Here is an 18,283-nt window from a genome sequence, read left to right as displayed (position 1 = left end):
AAAAAAAAAAAAGTTTGTTCTGACATGCTTGAAGATTTTTCCCAGATTAAGTAACTCAGCAGACTTAAAGATATCTGGTTCACAAAGTGCATTCAACTAACCACAACAGGAAAAACATTACCACACAGTGTGCCGCTGTGTCATAATATTTCTGATCATTTGTGAAAGGCTAGGTACAAGTGCAGGAGTGCTAAAGATAAGGTCATGCCAGGGGAGGCACTGGTTCTACCCACCTCCTTACCTAACTGTATGCAGTTCTGCTGCTGTGCAGAAGTAGAAAGAGTTACACTCCTGGGTTCCATGCACAAATTTCTTGCCCCTTTATGCTCCAATTTGCTATAATGAACTAAAGAAAAATAATACCTGCTAGGTGTTTGTTTTACATCTCCTTGTAAAATTAAATGTAAAATCTTTAGTGTTCAACTGTATCCTGATTCATTTGTTCTCAGTTACTGGATACCATTTCGCTTTGTCTTTTGTTATTTGCAGAGGAGGATATGAAGATAGAAGAAAAATTTGTGGAAGCTGGTAAGGGCCACTTGATTTAAAAATTACTAGTGGAAATCTAATGCACAAGAAAGTATCTGCATATTTATAGGAATAAACAGAGTTATGAGTGGGTCATTCTATAACATAATAAAAGTTAAGTTTAAGGTGAACTGCCTGCACTACAATAAAAGAAAAGGTTGTCATGTTGCACTGAGTTCAGCTGAATAAACCATATAGTCAGTTCTGTTTGTATATAGTATAGTGCTGACTGGCACATGGGCATCTTCAGAAAACTTGTGGGGGGTAGAACAAAGTAGGGGAATATGTAAGCACTTTTACTTGCAGTGAGTTGTTTGTTGAATCCCTTTCATTAAAGTTACTTGTGTCAAAATGCACTCCTTGCGCTTCCATATAATTTTTAGTCGAGTGCTGCTGCGCATATTGACGCAGGGGAACCCTGGATCTACTGCCACCTTATGACCAGGCAGGAGCTGCAGATGTAGCACAGTCATGCCTAAAGAATCATGCAGAGATGTCGCTAACACCAAACAAACTGACTACTGCGCAATTGCGGCAAATTTGAGGCAAAATGTGTGTTCGGTTGAGTCAATTTTGCAGAATTGCACACAATTGCATAAGAGACAGCGCAATTGCGTCAAGTGCATTAATGCCTTTTGAATACAATGATGCTGGACTTCTGGGGAAAAATCATCATTGTAGGTAGAGACATTAAGAATTCACTTGTAATTGCACCTTGCTCACTGCACTTGCAAACATACATGAGCCATTTTGACCTTAAATATGTTTTCCATTTGTGCAAACAGAATTAATGATTTAGACAGAAATCACATTTCATAGTGCAGTAGACAATTCTGTTTTAGACTAGATATAAAGTATTGTTACTGTAAGTAATGTGGACAAATACAAGAGTCCTCTGCACTCAACCCATTATCAATATATTTAAGAGAGAGACATTTTGTGCATACTGCTACTGAAAAATGCCTTACCCTTTAAACAAAACAGGGATTGTTTGTCCATATATTGCAATATATTTAAGCTGGCCAACTACGTCAAAGTCATCCCATATCTGGCCAGTCCTATGCTCAATTTTCATCTGATTCATTAAGAATTCTATTGCTTCATTATACATTTTACAAAGGGACTAAGTTTTACCTGCAACTTAAGGTCCCCATACATGGATAGATCCGCTCGTTTGGCGATGTCGCCAAACGAGCGGATCTCCCTCCGATATGCCCAACTTGAGGTGGGCAATATCGGACAGATCCGATCGTGGGCCCTAGGGCCCAACGATCGGATCCTAGCATTCTCAAACGGGCGGTCGGATCGCGGGACCGCATCAACGAACAGATGCGGCCGCGATCCGACGGGATTTTTAAACCCATCCGATCGAGATCTGGCCGACTTTCGGCCAGATCTCGATTGGGGAAGCCGTCGGGGGCCCCCATACACGGGCCAATAAGCTGCCGACACAGTGTATGGCCACCTTTACTAGCTGCTTTCAAAGTAAAACTCCCAAACTTGGCTGCCCTTTTATAAGACACCAGTGGGATCACCTGACTATAGCTGGGAAGGGTGGGAGCTACAACATGGAGCTGGTCACTGCTCCTGTATAACTATAACAAACAAGGGAAAGTTGTTTGTTACTGTAAGTAATGTCACCAGTCATTTCATTTTATAAAACCTAATTTTGCAATTTATTATATCCGTTAGAAGGGAAGCCTCAATGGAGTGACAATTACTGCACTCGTCATTACCATCAAAGCAATGTTCAGCTGGGTCATTAAAGGTGGCAATACACGGGCAGATTAAAGCTGCTGATTCGGGTCCTTTAGACCGATTCAGGAGCTGATCTGCCCATGTACGGGGCTTTCCGATGGCCCTTCCCAGCCTATTTCTGGCCAAATATCATCCAGATATCGATCAGGCAGGTTTGATTTTCCCCTGCGATTGAGGTCTGAATCAGCTATACGAGTGGATCTTATAGTGTATGGCCACCTTAAGGCCACTGCATGACACGAATTATATTTATAAGCTGAATCAGAAACTAAATTAGAAAGCTGAGCATTGGGTTGTGTCCCCACATACATTATTATGCATTTAATTTCCTTTCCTTTATCCTTTCTTTTATATTGGACTCTCTGAACTGGATTTAAGATGAAGAAACATTTGAGTCAGGTAAACCTGGTTTTGCATAGTATGTATACAAACGAAGCACGAAATGCATAGTGCAATGTAGGCACAAATGTTCATGTTTTTTTACCAGAACCCCAGACCAGTTGTGGGCATATTCTTGGCAGTATTCATTGCAGCTTTCACAATATGTGCCACTATGGGCATATCAGCCCCCAATAAAAAAAACACAGACAAAATGTTTAATACAAATAATTTTTCAGGGGCTTCAAAAACATTTTACCAGCACCAAATATATTTGATGTATCAATGTTATAGACATTAACACTGCTTTCACATGTCTTCTTTCTTTGAATTTCAAATTGTCAGAGGAACTAAAAGGAGGTAATTTGATTTGCAAATTCTTCTGCTCACGACATACAGTAGAAATGGCATTCAATTAGCACAGGACAGCTACATTTGTTCCAGGTCCTGGCAACAACACAGATTGAGCCATTGCAACACAAATACACTATATCAAAGCATTTAGTCCGTCTCTGGAAAAATAATGAAAGCTTCACTCTCAGGACTGAGAGACATCAGTTGACTTTTCTTCGGGAATGTATAATTGTGCTATTTGCATTAGCATGCCCAAGGAATTTTCCAACAAGGCTCTATTTTTCCTAGACAGATCCCCAGACATCAAATGCTAGTAATTACTCTTTCTCCTTAATACAATACTGGAATCTCAAGGTTTGTAGCACATAGATGCAGCTATCTGGCAAAAAAAATGCTTTTTGTACAATTATCACCAGAGTGTACTTTGAACTCTTCCTATAGTTAATTAAGGATAAGGATATTCTAGCATATGCTTTCTTTTGATTATTTACCTAAAAAAACTATTAGAAAAAGTTCCATGTTCCTATACCTTTAAAATGGCATCTAGGTATTCTCTTCTTTGTATGCTTCAGGCGACATATAATTAAAAATGAATAAAATAATAGAAATACAATGTACCCGAGTAAAAGGGAAACACTTAATGGGCTTGCCTTATATCCTTCAGACATAATTGTAATGTTCTTTATAATAAGTGTTAATCTCATTACATGATTCATTTTCTTTTTGCCTATTTTCACAAAATAGAAGACGAATTTAGAGACAAAGAAGGGAACATCATTGGTATGTATGAAATGCATTTATGCAGTAGAAACAAATTAAATAATTGTAAGCATGTGATGTACCCTGTGCAAAGGAAATTATATGGTAGGGGATTTATTTTTGACAAAGTACCCGACCTATGTCAAAAAAAATCTTCCATTCTATGAAAGTGCAGTGACTGTCTATTCGTGTCTGGCATTCCTCTCCAGACCTTAGATGCAGATTCAGTTGTTCAAGATGATGAAGTATGACATTTGTTGACATTGCAGGATTAATCTCTACTGTCTTATCTTTGTACATTAATATGATTTGGAGACTGTTCTACAGCATGAAACAATGGTTTATCATATGAACAGCAAATGTGTAGTTAAAGCATGTAATGACAACCCAACAGTGGTTGTCATTACATGCTTTAACTCATAACTCATTTAACTCATTTAACTCAGTCTCATAATAAGAATTTAGGTAGGACCATCTTCCGTAGAGTCCTTTTAAAGCAACTAAAGCTCCCCATAGACGCGACGATTCTTCTTGCCGAATGACCGATTTTAGAGAAGTCCGACCAATCCGAAATTATCGTGCGTCTAGTGGTATTCGAACGATCGTACATCTTACGATTTTTCGGCCAACATATGTCAGGAAATTGATTGGTCAAAAGTCAAAAAATCTTTGTCAGCCCCATTGCAATCTATCTATGTTTGCAGGGCCAAGCAGGCAGCTCCCCTTTGTTTTCCTGGCAAATTGGTCTTTTTAGTTGAAGGTCAATTCGTACGATCGTTCAGAGAAAATCGTGGTCTCACGATGAGGATTGGATCTTTTAAAAATCTCAGCATCTATGGCCAGCTTAAGTCTAATTTTTTAAAATGATATCCTCTTCTCTGTATCAATAAAATACTTGATGGTAACTAAGTTGCAGAAATCAATTTTTGTGGTAAAACAATCCTTTTTGTTTTGGAATCCAAATTATGGTAAACTCATCAGGTGCCAAGTATTCTGGTTAATAGATCCCATAGCCATAACAATGGAAACTGACAACGCCTTACACTAAGAAAAAAATGATCATACATCATATGCACACATATCATAGAATCATCACAGTTTGTAGTATGAGTGACCTGTAGATTAACCTACTTGACAATTGAATACCTAGAATTTAGAAATTCAATATGAATTAAAATTCACATCTAAAAGGCTCCAAAACACTGCCATTGTATTTTTCAGAGGGATATCAGATAAACCCTTTAGATTGCAAGCTCTTGCCCTTGATCATGTTTATCCTAAGTTTGTAATATTTTTGTAAGACCCCTGTTCATTATAAATTAATGTAAAGTGCTACATAACTTGCTGGTTCTATATAAATGATGATGCTTTCAAGATCATTTAGATTTAAAATTTAAGATTATGACAGACTAGCCTATAGCCTCAGTATGACCACTGGGAAACTACTGGGAGTGCTGTATGGGACACTTGCCAAATCAGAGTGTTCAGTATAGATTGGAGATTTAAAAAAAGATCATGTTATGGCAAAGGCAAAATCTGTTGCACCCCACTTGCCCTATTTTATAATCATAATTATTATTAACATGTATAGTTTATAGTCAGGGGCGATCCTGGCGCTGCTGGCTCCTAAGGCAGCAGCCCAGATGCCGCCCCCTCCCACTTCGCGCTTAAAATGTCGGAGTAGGTCAAAGGGGGCCATAACGCTCTCTGCACTAGCGGAGCTCAATTTCCAGTTTAAAAAAAACATAAATTAGGCTCACCTTGCCTCATGGCAGAAGCAGCCCTGTTTATAGTTGTAACAGGTTTCTTACCACTGCTCTTTAGAAGATTCTTTAGAATCGATCACCTTTTTTAGAAAAATCCCAATTAAATTTCACTTTCTTCTTTCCACTCTCTCAATTCTTCACCCCTTTCTCTAATCTTATTTTACCTCCAAATAGCCCTTCTTTCTTTCTTTTATATCTCACAATATCTAACTAGTTTTCCTGTATATTGACACTGTTTATATGTGAGAACATGCAAAATTTATTATTATTTTTAGCAGCTGGTTTCAGAAGAAGTATGCGTCTTTGTCGAAGGCAGACCCATAGCAACCAGATGTCCTGCTATTCACGCTGCCCAAGCAACTGCTATCATACTGCAGCTGCCCCTTATGAAGAGGTTGTGCGCTATCAGAGACGCCCTTGTGACCGTCATAGACTGATTGTTCTCTTTGGTTAGTTCAGTATTTGTGGGATCCTTTGACAACGTATATTAATTATTTATATTGTCAATGTATTATTTTTTTATTGTTTTGTAGGCTTTGCCCCTTAAAAATAAAGTCATTTGTTGCTCTTCTTTATCCCATAATCCTGCTTATTTTTTCCCAACTCCCTGGGGCATATTTATCATTTCTATAGCATATTTATCAAAGGGTGAAGTTTCACTTTCACCTATTGATGCTCTTTTAAAAATTCCATAGAAAAGAATGGAGTGGCAGAATTTCACACTAGGGGACTGTGGTGCTCTCTAACTTCACTCTTTGATAAATATGCCCACTTGTGTCTGCCTTGGTTATATGTAAAAGGTGGAATGTAAGCAGTTCTGGCTGAGGGCCTAACTTGGCAAATGCCTCTAATCAGAGCTTCCAAACTGTCTTTCATTTTTTTTTCAGTAAAGGATATCTTATCTGGAAGCCCACTATCCAGAAAGCTCCGAAGTAGGGGAAGGCCATAGACTCCATTTTAATCAAATAATTCAAATTTGATGATTTCCTTTTTCTCTGTAATAATAAAACAGTACCTTGTACTTGATCTCAAGATATAATTAATCTTTATTGGAGGTAAAACAATTCTGTTGCTTTTATTTAATGTTTAAATGATTTTTAGTAGTATATACATAATGTATGCAGATCCAAATTACAAAAAGACCCCTAATCCAGATAGCCCCAGGTCCCAAGCATTCTGGATAACAGTTTCCATACCTGTATTATGAATGTGGCCAAGTAGTATAGCAACCCAACGCAATACTACTTGTTATGCCACCCATCTCCCACTTCCACCCACAACCCCTCCCCTGTCTGTCACTTGCTTTTTTACTACCCCTGCTGATTTTATGAACTGCGTCTTCCCCCCTACCAAGGCCCCAATGCTGGCTGTGTCTGTGAATGATGTGTATGTTATGAGTAAGTTATGTAAGTAACATGCCTCTCCCTCCTGCACCTCTTGGATCAAGAGCAGCTTAATGCAAGAACACAGAGGCCTGCTGCAACATACAGTCTGCAAAGTGCAAAAAATGAGTGATTGCAGACTTTTTCTCACTTTGCACATGTGGTGCATAGTATACGACCCCCTCGTATTTTCCGAAAGCGGGGAAATTAAATAAATATTACATTAATTAACCTTGCAATGTAATTTCAGGTCCTTCTGGGGTTGGAGTTAATGAACTGAGAAAGCAACTTATTGGTTTGAATCCCTCTGTATTTCAAAGTCCAGTGCCACGTAAGTAATATGCAATGTATACGTAAATCCCAATGACAGAACTATGAAATCAGCTGTTACTGATGTTCATTATATATCCTTTTATTGCTTTGTTTATTTTTGGTATTCAAGGCTAAAACCTGCCAGATCTTTAATGTGGGTTAAAGGATAAGTAAACCTTAAAGGGGTTGTTCACTTTTGCATTAACTTTTAGTATGACATAGAGTCATACTAAATTGGTTTTTTATTATTTGTGTTTTTTTGAGTTATTTAGATTTTTTTTCAGCAATTTAAGCAATCTGGTTGCTAGAGTTCAAATTACTTTAGCAACCATGCACTGATTTAAATAAGAGACTGAAATTAGAAATATGAGAGAGCCTGACTAGAAAGATGAGTAATAAAAAGTAGCAATAACAATTGGGGGCCAATTCACCAAGCTCGAGTGAAGGATTCGAAGTAAAAAAACTTCGAATTTTGAAGTGTTTTTTGGGCTACTTCGACCATCGAATGGGCTACTTCGACCTTCGACTACGACTTCGAATCGAAGGATTCAAACTAAAAATCGTTCGACTATTCGACCATTCGATAGTCGAAGTACTGTCTCTTTAAGAAAAAACTTCGACCCCTTGTTCGCCATCTAAAACCTACCGAACCCAATGTTAGCCTATGGGGAAAGAGTCATAAGAAGGCAAATATTTCAAAAACTATAAAAAAGTAGAAAACTAATAGAAAATTGACTAGGAACTTTTATAACATATTAAGTTAAGTGAACCATCCCTTTAAAAAAATGTAATGTAATATAAAATTATTACTCAGGGCGGTTTTCCGAAAACTTTTACAATTTAGATTATTTATTTTTTTCTATTTCAAAGCTAGTTATGTTTTTATTAACTTATAATATAATGAATTTTGTAACAAAAACAGCAACTATTGGTCAGTTCCTGTAACTGTACAGTCAAAGTGTTATACTGTAGCAGAGCTTAATAGATGCCAATGGATGTTAATTCTTTTGTCCTTTGCCTGCTGTGGCGGGCCTATGTTTAAATTTCCCTTATCTATAGGGAGTGTGAGTGCTAAAGTAGATTGAACTACAGTTCCTAAATACTGACTTGCTTCTAAGAGCCGCAATCAGTTATACTGTAGATGTAACTGTTGAAATAGCTCTGCCATTTTTCAGTCAAACACTTATGTCCCAACAGATACCACACGCCAGAAGAAGACGTATGAAGAAAATGGTCGAGAATATTTTTTTGTGTCAAAAGAAACATTTGAAAGTATGGTCTACAGCCACGGGTATGTTCCACTTTGATTTAATTAAAAATGATTGGACTACAGTTTAATACAGTACATTTGAAAACTGGCAATGATGATCCATAATTCTAACGATTTCTACTTTTCCATGACACCAAATTTACATCCGTATACACCCAGTCTTTTACATTTCCTCTCTCAGCAGTATTCTGGGTTCAACCTTTACCATTTCAATCCACAGAGAATCAATCACTTCTCTATGCTTCCTCCCAACCAACCTTAAAATAGTATATTTTTGTCGGCCCAACAGAAAAACAATCAAGGCCAAAACCTTATTCAGAAGAAAGAACATGTATAGATCAGAAATAGTATTTTGCCTCTTCCCCTGTTGCCACAATTTATACCCATTAACCCTGCAATTACTTTGGCAGCACTCCAGTGATATATGACAATAAAATACTTGTATATGATCAGTTATAGGGAAACCCATTATCCAGAAATTATGAGACTCCCATAGAGTCAATTTTAATCATTTTTTTACATTTTTCAAAATGATTTCTCTGTAATAATTAAACAGTATTTTGTACTTGATCCCAAGAAGGCTCAAGAATCCATTTTGGTGGCAAAACAATCCTGTTGGGTTCATTTAAAAGATTTTTAGCAGACTTAAGGTATGGTGGAAAGACTCCTTATCCAAAAAATCCCTGGTCCCAAGCATTCTGGAAACAGTTCTCAAACTTGTCATTACTAAAAAAAACGTCATTACTACTTATACCTTCCCAGGTAGAGAAAATTATATGAGCTGAACAACTCAGTCCCTTTTCTTTAAAGGCATTGTTTATCCCCTGCATATTTACAGTTAACCCCACTATGCTCAGCCTGTGATGGCCTCCATGCATATTTGTAACAAAGACATTAAAGGAAAACTATACCCCCCAAACAATGTAGGTCTCTATAAAAAGATATTGCATAAAACAGCTCATATGTAAAATCCTGCTTCATGTAAATAAACTTTCATAATAATACACTTTTCTAGTAGTATGTGCCATTGGGTAATCATAAATAGAAAATTGCCATTTTAAAAAATAAGGGCCGCCCCCTGAGATCGTACGATTCACTGTACTTACAAACATACCAACAAACCATACATGTTAGGTCACATGAGCCAATTAACAGACAGAGTTGTGTCTTTTGCTTCCACACTTCTTCCTGTTACAATTTGAAGTATTTCTGGTCAGGTGATCTCTGAGACAGCACAGAGACCATCACGAAATGGTGGCTCAAGGCAAGAGATGTAAAAGGGCAATATTTACTTAAATATATATTCCAGTTTGGTAAGATTCTTTAATATGCCACTTAATATGATATGAACTATCTGTTGCTTAAGTGGGGTATAGTTTTCCTTTAACAACCATCAATTAGTGCCCATTATCTATTTTTCAATTGTTATTTTTAAATGTAGTGCTTGTCGAATTAAACAGATGCAGCAATTTTGGGGTAATGTCCTTATATTTACTTTATCAAAGCATTTAAAAAATATAGATGCTGCAATATACAAAGATATTACGTGATTGTTTTTTAACCCGCAGCTTCCTTGAATATGGAGAATATAATGGACACATGTATGGTACAAGTGTGGAAGCAGTCAAAGCAGTTCTAGATGCGGCAAAGATATGTATTGTTGACTTGGAGCCTCAGGTGAGTTTAGTAAGCTGTCCTTTTTTAACTCTTTAGTTTGTCTGTAATCTGTACATTTGATGTATAAACATTTCTATTGTACAGTATATGTCCAGATTATGTTGGCTCTTTATAAATACTTATTAATAGCAAGTATTGTTAATACAGTAATGTTTATTAACAGTAAACACAACTGCAAGTGGACCTCCGCAAATGGCCTCACATTTTACCAAAATTGTACCTGAATATTTTCAATAGATGTATGAGTCTATATTTAATACACTCTGCATATACATGAATAAACAGAAAGATGCTACTTGTAATGACAGAATCTTCCATTACAAAGCAGTAGTTAAAACCATCATATTTAACAGTGAAAAATGAAAAACAGGTTTACATACCTCCCAGCTGTCTAATTTCCTGTTGAACAATCCTGATTTTGACAGCTAAAGCCCACGGTCCTGGTTTCTTACTGAAATGTTTATTGTAAAGTTCTAAAACCTTATTAAATAAGAGAAAATTAATAAAATAAGAGGAGCCTTTAAGGTTTAATAACACCTCAAAGTTCCAATCATGCTAATACAATCAACACCTAACTTCATGATAACATTTCAGATTACTGTATATATTCCCAAACAAAAAAAAGATCTTATTTTCAAGTCATTCTGAATTGAGAAAGCCAATTGGATGACTGGTGAAACAAAACACAGCAAGTCCAGTTGATTTGACTTATTTCTACAGATATACCACGGCCTGGATGAATGAGAATCTTCACAATAATTAAATAATAGTCTTTTGGCAGAGAGTCCGGAATACTTAGATACATTTCTAATTATTTAAGATAAGCAAAGATACAATTGTAACTTTTTTTGGGGAAACTGTGGCTTGCAGCTTAAATGGCAATTCGCCATCATTAGCAAAACTGTAATAACACATAAAACCTGACCCTAAAACCCCCAGAAATGTGTTCAAACTTTCCATAGCCTGCCAAATTTTGTAAAATGGTGATGGTAAAATATTTTCACCACACTGTGCACAGCAGATCTCTTTATCCCTCTTTTTGTTTTTGAAATGTTGGGAGGTATGTAGGGATTGTATGTTGGTATTTTTCTTTTAATTTTGAACATTTTTAAAATGTATAAGATCATGATTATTTTTCTGGAAGGAGAAGTACAGCCCCCATAAAGGTTTAAGCTGAATATGTTCCTGAAATATACAGTGGGACTTTCTGCACTGTCAAATCTCAAATATAGTCCCGTTTCAATGAAAATCCATGCCTATGAATGGGCCCTTCTCACATCTTCTCAAAATGTTGTATTATTTCCCTCTATCCATGGTGGCACTGCACTGCTGGCTTTGGAGACAATATATATGTTTTCATATTTGAAGGGATAAAAACAGGTAGTGTGTAAAGTGTATTTTCTGTCCAGAAGTACTGTTCCCCTTTGAGATAACTTTTTGTAAGACGCAGAGAGTGATATTTTGAGACAATTTGCAATTGGTTTTCATCTTTTATTATTTGTGGTTTTTGAGTTATTTAGCTTTTTATTCAGCAGCTCGCAAGTTTGCAATTTCAGCACTCCAGCTACTAGGGTCCAGATTACCCTAGCAACCAAGCATTGATTTGAATAAGAGACCGGAATATGAATAGGAGAGGGCCTGAATAGAAGGATCAGTAATAAAAATTAACAATAACAATACATTTGTAGCCGTACAGAGCATTTGTTTTTTAGACTGGAGTCAGCGACACCCATTTGAAAGCTGCAAAGAGTCAGACGAAAAAGGCAAATAACTATACAACTTTAAAAAAAAGAAATTAAAATCAATTGAAAAGTTGCTTAGAATTGGGCATTCTATGACATAATACAAATAAACCTTAAAGGTGAACCACCCCTTTAACATTCAACTTACTGCAGGGAAAAGTGTGCTTTGCTTACTGTGCTTGCAAACGTAAATAAGCCCTATTGTCTTTCCCCTCCAGGGACTGAACTAGGGGTAAGCTGAAAAGGTACCATTGCAACCTAGGCATGTGCCTCATTTGCTTATCCTTATCTGTAGTTTAAAAATTTTTAAAAAGCTGGAAAAAAATTTAGTTTGAGATAATTCCCACTGACTTCTGTAGAAACTCTTAAGGTTTTACTTTTTATATGTAACTTATTATGTTTTTTTTCTATGATAAACTTCAACTATTTGAGGATTCAAAGACTATTCTTGCATATGTTCATGTTTTCTGCAAATCAAGTAAAAAAATGCAAGCTCGGATTTTGATAAATCTGTCCCTTTGTAAATTTAATTGAAATATAGGGTACATCTGCTTCAGTGTTTAAAAACTTAATTAAGAGAGTTGATTTGAGTCGGCCTGTTAAATATATCCTTATAGATCCATATAAAACGATGTGTAGTGATGTCATCAGTAAGGTCAGTAGCCTTGATCATGGAACGCCAAAGAATATCCTTATAAATTTTACAGTAGAGAGCATTACTCCCTTTATACTGTATATGCAGTGCATTATGCATCCCGGCTGATTATTTTTAGCCCAAGAGGAGGGTTCTCCTGTCTTAGTGGACAAGTTCATGTAGATGCTACACTACAGGATTGCAGTAGGTGTCAACATATGGTACATGCTTTCTTGTCTCATCTTGATGGACTTTAGTCCTCCTTCAATGTAAAAACAGAAACAAACATCAAAAAACTGTTTCTTTATTTAATTGTGTGTTATTTTATGTTACAGTGTATTACGGGAGCTCGAAGGCATGAACTTAAACCCTATATTATATTCATCAAACCCCCCAGCAGGAATTGCATGAGACAAACACGAAAAAATGCCAGCATCTTCACAGACTACTACGTAAATATGACATTCAAGGTACATCTTTTGAATACCGTTATCCTGCATCAAACCTGTATAATGCTTCTTAAATATTGTTGCTGTGCAGACAGTCCAAGTTATATCGATTATACAGAACAAAGGGGCACAGCCACTGACACAGTGTGAGTAAACAAGTGTTCATCACATCCCTTAGGGCAAGGCCAGGCGTGGCGTTTTTGCGGCGTTTGTACGTTGCGTTTTTAAAAAAGAACAGCCAGGCGTAAATTCGCCACTGAAACCACATGCGACCGTCAACATGCGTTTTTCAGCACGTAGGATTCTTTTCCCAACATGCACTTCTCATTGTTTTCATTGTTCTCATTGAGAATTTGGACACCATATTTAAAATACGCTGCATATTTACGCAAAGTGTGGTTTCAAACGTGCAGATCCCATAGGGGCAAATTCACTAAGATTTGTAGTTGCGCCAGGCGCAACTTCGCCACACTTCGGCAGGCGTAGTTTCGCCAGCGCTCCGCAAATTCACTAAAATCCGAAGTTGCGCACAGGGGTAGCATAAGGTTGCGAAGTAGCGCTAGCGTTGATTCGCTAAGCGAAGCGAAGTTACGCTAGCGATGGTTAATTTGCATACGGCGCCAAATTCAAATTTCAATGGAGGAATACGTACAATCACTACAAATGCCTGGGAAACCTTCAAAACATCAAATAATTTTTTTTTTTTTGCCCTACACATGTGCCCACTGTATAGTTAAGTTGCCATGAGTTAAGAAATGTAGGGGGGAAGGAGGGGAGCCCCAAAAAAAATTTCGATCTTTTTCAGCCTATCACCCATAATATAGAAAAAACGACAGCGTTTTTTGGGACTTAGAAAAATTTGAACTTTTTTTGAAGCAATCCCTATCTACTCTATTGTGCTTCGCCTGGTCTGAGGTGGCGAAGGAAGTCTAGCATAAAAGGTAGCGTTCAGTACAATGCGCGCGTTAGTGAATTTGCGTAGTTACGTCCGTACCGAAAATTCGCCAGGCGTAAGGGTGCGAAGTAACACTAGCGAATTTACGCCAGCGTTTGTTAGTGAATTTGAAAAATACCGAAAATGCCCAGCGCTAGTGAATTGACGCTAGCGTTAGGCGCTTCGGTGCTTAGTGAATTTGCCCCATAGAGTCTATTGATTTGGTAGTTTCGTGATGTATTAGCGTTTCTGCTAAAAAACGCCAATACTGGCATCCTGTGGCGGATTTCAGCTTGCAAGCGCCCTGTGTGAATTGCCATAGTGTGTTTTCCATTAGTTTCAGTGGTAGTGCAGTTTATGCGTATTTACGCCTGGCTGTTCTTTTTTAAAAATGCAACGTAAAAACGCCACATAAACGCACCGTCTGGCCTTGCCCTAAAGGTGGCCATACACGGGCCGATAAAAGCTGCCAACAGACCGAGTTGGCAGCTTATTGGCCCATGTGTGGGCTCTCCGACAGGCTTCCCCGATCAATATCTGGACGAAAGTTGGGTAGATGTTGATCAGCAGGGTTAAAAATCCCGTTGGATCGCGGCCGCATCTGTTGGTTGATGCGGTCCCGCAATCCGACTGCCCGTATTGGCTGCAATATGATCCAATCGTTTGGCCCTAGAGCCCATGATCGGATCAGTCCAATATTGCCCACCTTAATGTGGGCATATCGCGGAGAGATCCGCTCGTTTGGTGATGTGTATGGCCACCTTAAGAGCAAAGTGATTTTCTGCAGGTCAAGAGTACATTTGAAAATAGGGGTCATTTAAAATGCAGAACACATTTTGCAAGTGCAAAAAAAGGCCACACACAATATCGCATTATCGTTATCGCAGGCCTCCATGCTCCATTTTAAACATTTTTGGAGTGGCTTGCTCATTGGGTAGAGCATTGCCTACTGTATGTTAGTGCTCTATCCAAGAGGGTCGAGCACTTAGGCATCCCCCACGCCCGCTCCCTAACATGTGTCAGTCAGACCTATAAGTTTGGAAGCATCAGGATGCATAATACTTCTTTTATTAGCCCTAATGGTTCCCATTTGAGATCTAACTCATACCACATTGGAAACCGACAGACTTACAATGGAGGGTCAATTTAAATCATGGTTATGATAAAAAGAGGGATCAGTATAATCTCTTTATCAATTTATAATCACAATATTACAGGGACAGTTTCTCTGTACTTTGGAAAAAAAGGAAAGGGATGCATAGGAGTATGCTACCTGCAACACAGTTAGTAATGTATTTGCTCTTTTTTGAATTGGCTCCTTCACCCCTGTCACTGATGAGGAAGTCTCAAAGCTTCTGGCCTCTTCTCACCTTACCACCTGCCCGCTTGATCCAATTCCCTCAAAACTTCTCCGCAATACCAATCCTTGTCTAATCAAAGCCTTAACTCACCTATTTAATCTTTCGCTCTCAACTGGACTGTTTCCTTCTCAACTAAAACATGCTCTTGTCACCCCCATTCTGAAAAAACCCTCTCTTGATCCCTCCAATCTTGACAACCTCCGACCTATCTCTCTGCTACCTTTCATCTCTAAACTACTTGAGCGCCTAGTCTACAACCGACTTACCTCATTCCTCTCTGACAATAACCTGCTGGACCCCCTACAATCTGGTTTTAAGCCACAACACTCCACGGAAACTGCCCTGATTCGACTAACTAATGACCTTTTAACCGCTAAAGCCAACAATCATTTCTCACTACTAATACTGCTTGATCTCTCAGCAGCATTTGACACTGTAGATCACCCTCTCCTCCTCCAGTCCCTCCAGTCGCTTGGCCTTCGTGACACAGCCCTGTCCTGGTTCTCTTCTTACATCACCAATCGTTCCTTCAGTGTCTCCTACAATGGAGTATCATCTTCTCCCCTACCTCTTTCTGTTGGAGTTCCTCAAGGCTCTGTCCTGGGACCATTACTATTCTCCCTCTATACTTCCTCCCTTGGCAAATTAATAAATTCATATGGTCTCCACTACCACCTCTATGCTGACGATACTCAGATCTATCTCTCATCTCCTGATCTCAACCCAGAACTCCTAACTCGCATCTCCTCCTGCCTGTCCGCTATCTCTACCTGGATGTCGCAACGCTACCTTAAATTAAACCTCTCTAAAACTGAAATGGTTCTCTTTCCTCCAACTAACACCAGTAGCATCCCCGAAGTATCCATCATAGTTAACAATTCCACTATCACCCCCTCTCCCCAGGCCGGTGCCTTGGGGTTATCCTAGATTCTGCCCTGTCATTCACTCCTCATATCCAGTCACTTATTAAATCATGTCACTTCCACCTAAGGAACATATCCAAAATACAATCATTTATCACCCAAGACGCTGCCAAAATTCTTATTCACTCTCTCATCATATCGCGTCTAGACTATTGTAACTCTCTTTTAATTGGCCTCCCCCTCCAGAGACTGTCACCGCTCCAGTCCATAATGAACACTGCTGCGAGGCTCATACACCTCAGCAACTGCTCCTCCTCCGCCTCGCCATTCTGTCAATCCCTGCACTGGCTTCCGTTACCTTTCAGAATCAAATTCAAATTAATGACACTGACTTTCAAAGCACTTCACAACTCTGCTCCACCCTACATCTCTGAACTCATCTCTATATACTCACCCACTCGCTTACTACGCTCCTCTACTGACCTGCTACTCAACTCTTCTCTCATTACCTCCTCACATGCTCGCATTCAAGACTTTGGAAGGGCTGCACCCCTCCTCTGGAACGCTCTCCCACGGTCTGTCCGACTTTCTCCCAACCTTTCTGCTTTCAAAAAATCTCTGAAAACGCACTTCTTTCGAGAAGCCTACCCTCACTCTGCTTAACTACCAAACGCAACACCACATTTCTCACCCACTTACTTCAATCTTGCCCACTCCCACACCTTGTGTATTACTCCCTTCCCTTTAGATTGTATGCCTATGCATAGGGCCTTCCTCACCTCTTTGTACCTGTATTGATTGTGATGTTTGTTACTCCAAGTCTAACAAATTACATACTCTATGGAACAGGTCAGTTGCAGACATCAAATAAAATAGCGAGAGGATAAACAAGATAATCTTATTATGTTGTAAAAGCTTCCTTTGATATATTACTGATGATTGCATGTTTGCAGGAAGAGGATTTCCAGGAGATTGAAGAATCTGCTAAGAAAATGGAAGCACAGTTTAGTCAATTTTTTGATCAAGTTGTGGTGAATGACAATTTAGAATCTGCTACTGTACAGCTAATATCCATTATCCGTCGTGCACAAGATGAGCCTCAGTGGATTCCAGCATCTTGGATCTGTTTGGATTCCTAGTAATTACATGAATGGAAAATATAACTTGGAGTGGCTTTAACAGCTTTATGCAAAGACTCCAAATTCTTACAGGACTTAATAAGTAATTATAAAGCATAGGCATGGCCAAACGTATATAAATGTATTTATCACAGGTACAAAAATGGTTTAATTTAAGTATTACATTGCTAATCAAGAGAAAATCATCAGTGAATACAGAGCTGAAATGCATTTTTGTAGGGAAAAATAATTCTGTGGTTGAGAAAACCAAACCATGTCTATCTTCCAATCTTGCATAACATACATACAATTTGTCATTATTAAAGAAAAAAATGTCTGTGCCTATAGAAGCAGAGTCATGTTGAGTAAATTACATCTTATCTTTCTGCTTATATGGTGTAATAATCTAGCTTTTCAAAATGGTGTGTATCAGCTGATTAAAACAAGGAGTCTGCTATAATTTGTTTTTTTGAGATCCCACCTTCAAAAGTTACTCCTCGGAGGAAGCATCTAAAGCGGAGAGAGAAGCTCAGGGACCATGGAGCACTGAGGTACCTCTGTCCTTTCGGAATGTTTTTTTAAATTTTGGATGCATTTGGATTTGGATAATTGTTTTGTGTACCAAATAAATGTTTTGTGTGTGAGACTGTCTTGTATTACTATATTATTTATTCAGGGTTTAGGGCAGTATCCGCACATGTATCAAGTTGATTAATCCTAGTCATTTACAATACCCCAGGCAGCGTGCAAAAAAGGCATGGGGGCCTGTGAAAAATAACCACAGATCTGTGGCATGCACCTTTTCATTCAAGTCATTCAAACCATTGATACAATACAAGTACTGCAGGCTAGTTGTTGATGGTATACCTGGCTAAGCAATGCAATAAAACATCATTGGAGGTAGAAAATACATAAGGTAATACATTAGGTATTTTAATTCTAGGCCTTGCTATAGGATTATTTTATTACATCATAATAGTCAAAACAGGCATTAGGTC

General features: G+C 38.3%; 1 protein-coding gene across 10 annotated transcripts in view; it reads left to right on the top strand.

The window, feature by feature from the left end:
- The window catches only part of mpp4.L (membrane protein, palmitoylated 4 L homeolog), a 39,753-nt gene extending 21,824 nt beyond the window's left edge, over positions 1–17,929 (top strand). For 5 of the 10 annotated variants that reach the window (XM_041576418.1, XM_041576416.1, XM_041576417.1 and 2 more), the window contains 10 exons: positions 490–528; positions 2,665–2,685; positions 3,010–3,024; positions 3,763–3,798; positions 5,819–5,992; positions 7,176–7,256; positions 8,435–8,528; positions 10,076–10,184; positions 12,896–13,030; positions 17,121–17,929. In XM_041576418.1, coding sequence (XP_041432352.1) covers positions 490–528; positions 2,665–2,685; positions 3,010–3,024; positions 3,763–3,798; positions 5,819–5,992; positions 7,176–7,256; positions 8,435–8,528; positions 10,076–10,184; positions 12,896–13,030; positions 17,121–17,306 — 890 coding nt within the window. In that variant the 3' untranslated portion in view covers positions 17,307–17,929. The remainder of the gene's footprint in view (positions 1–489; positions 529–2,664; positions 2,686–3,009; positions 3,025–3,762; positions 3,799–5,818; positions 5,993–7,175; positions 7,257–8,434; positions 8,529–10,075; positions 10,185–12,895; positions 13,031–17,120) is intronic. The other 5 variants (XM_041576419.1, XM_041576423.1, XM_041576422.1 and 2 more) reach the window with 5 other exon arrangements.
- Positions 17,930–18,283: the final 354 nt, after the last annotated feature.

This window comes from Xenopus laevis, chromosome 9_10L (assembly GCF_017654675.1).
Source record: "Xenopus laevis strain J_2021 chromosome 9_10L, Xenopus_laevis_v10.1, whole genome shotgun sequence".
Classification (NCBI taxonomy): domain Eukaryota; kingdom Metazoa; phylum Chordata; class Amphibia; order Anura; family Pipidae; genus Xenopus; species Xenopus laevis.
Note: the sequence above shows the minus strand (reverse complement) of the source record. Positions and strands in the feature narration are given on the sequence as shown.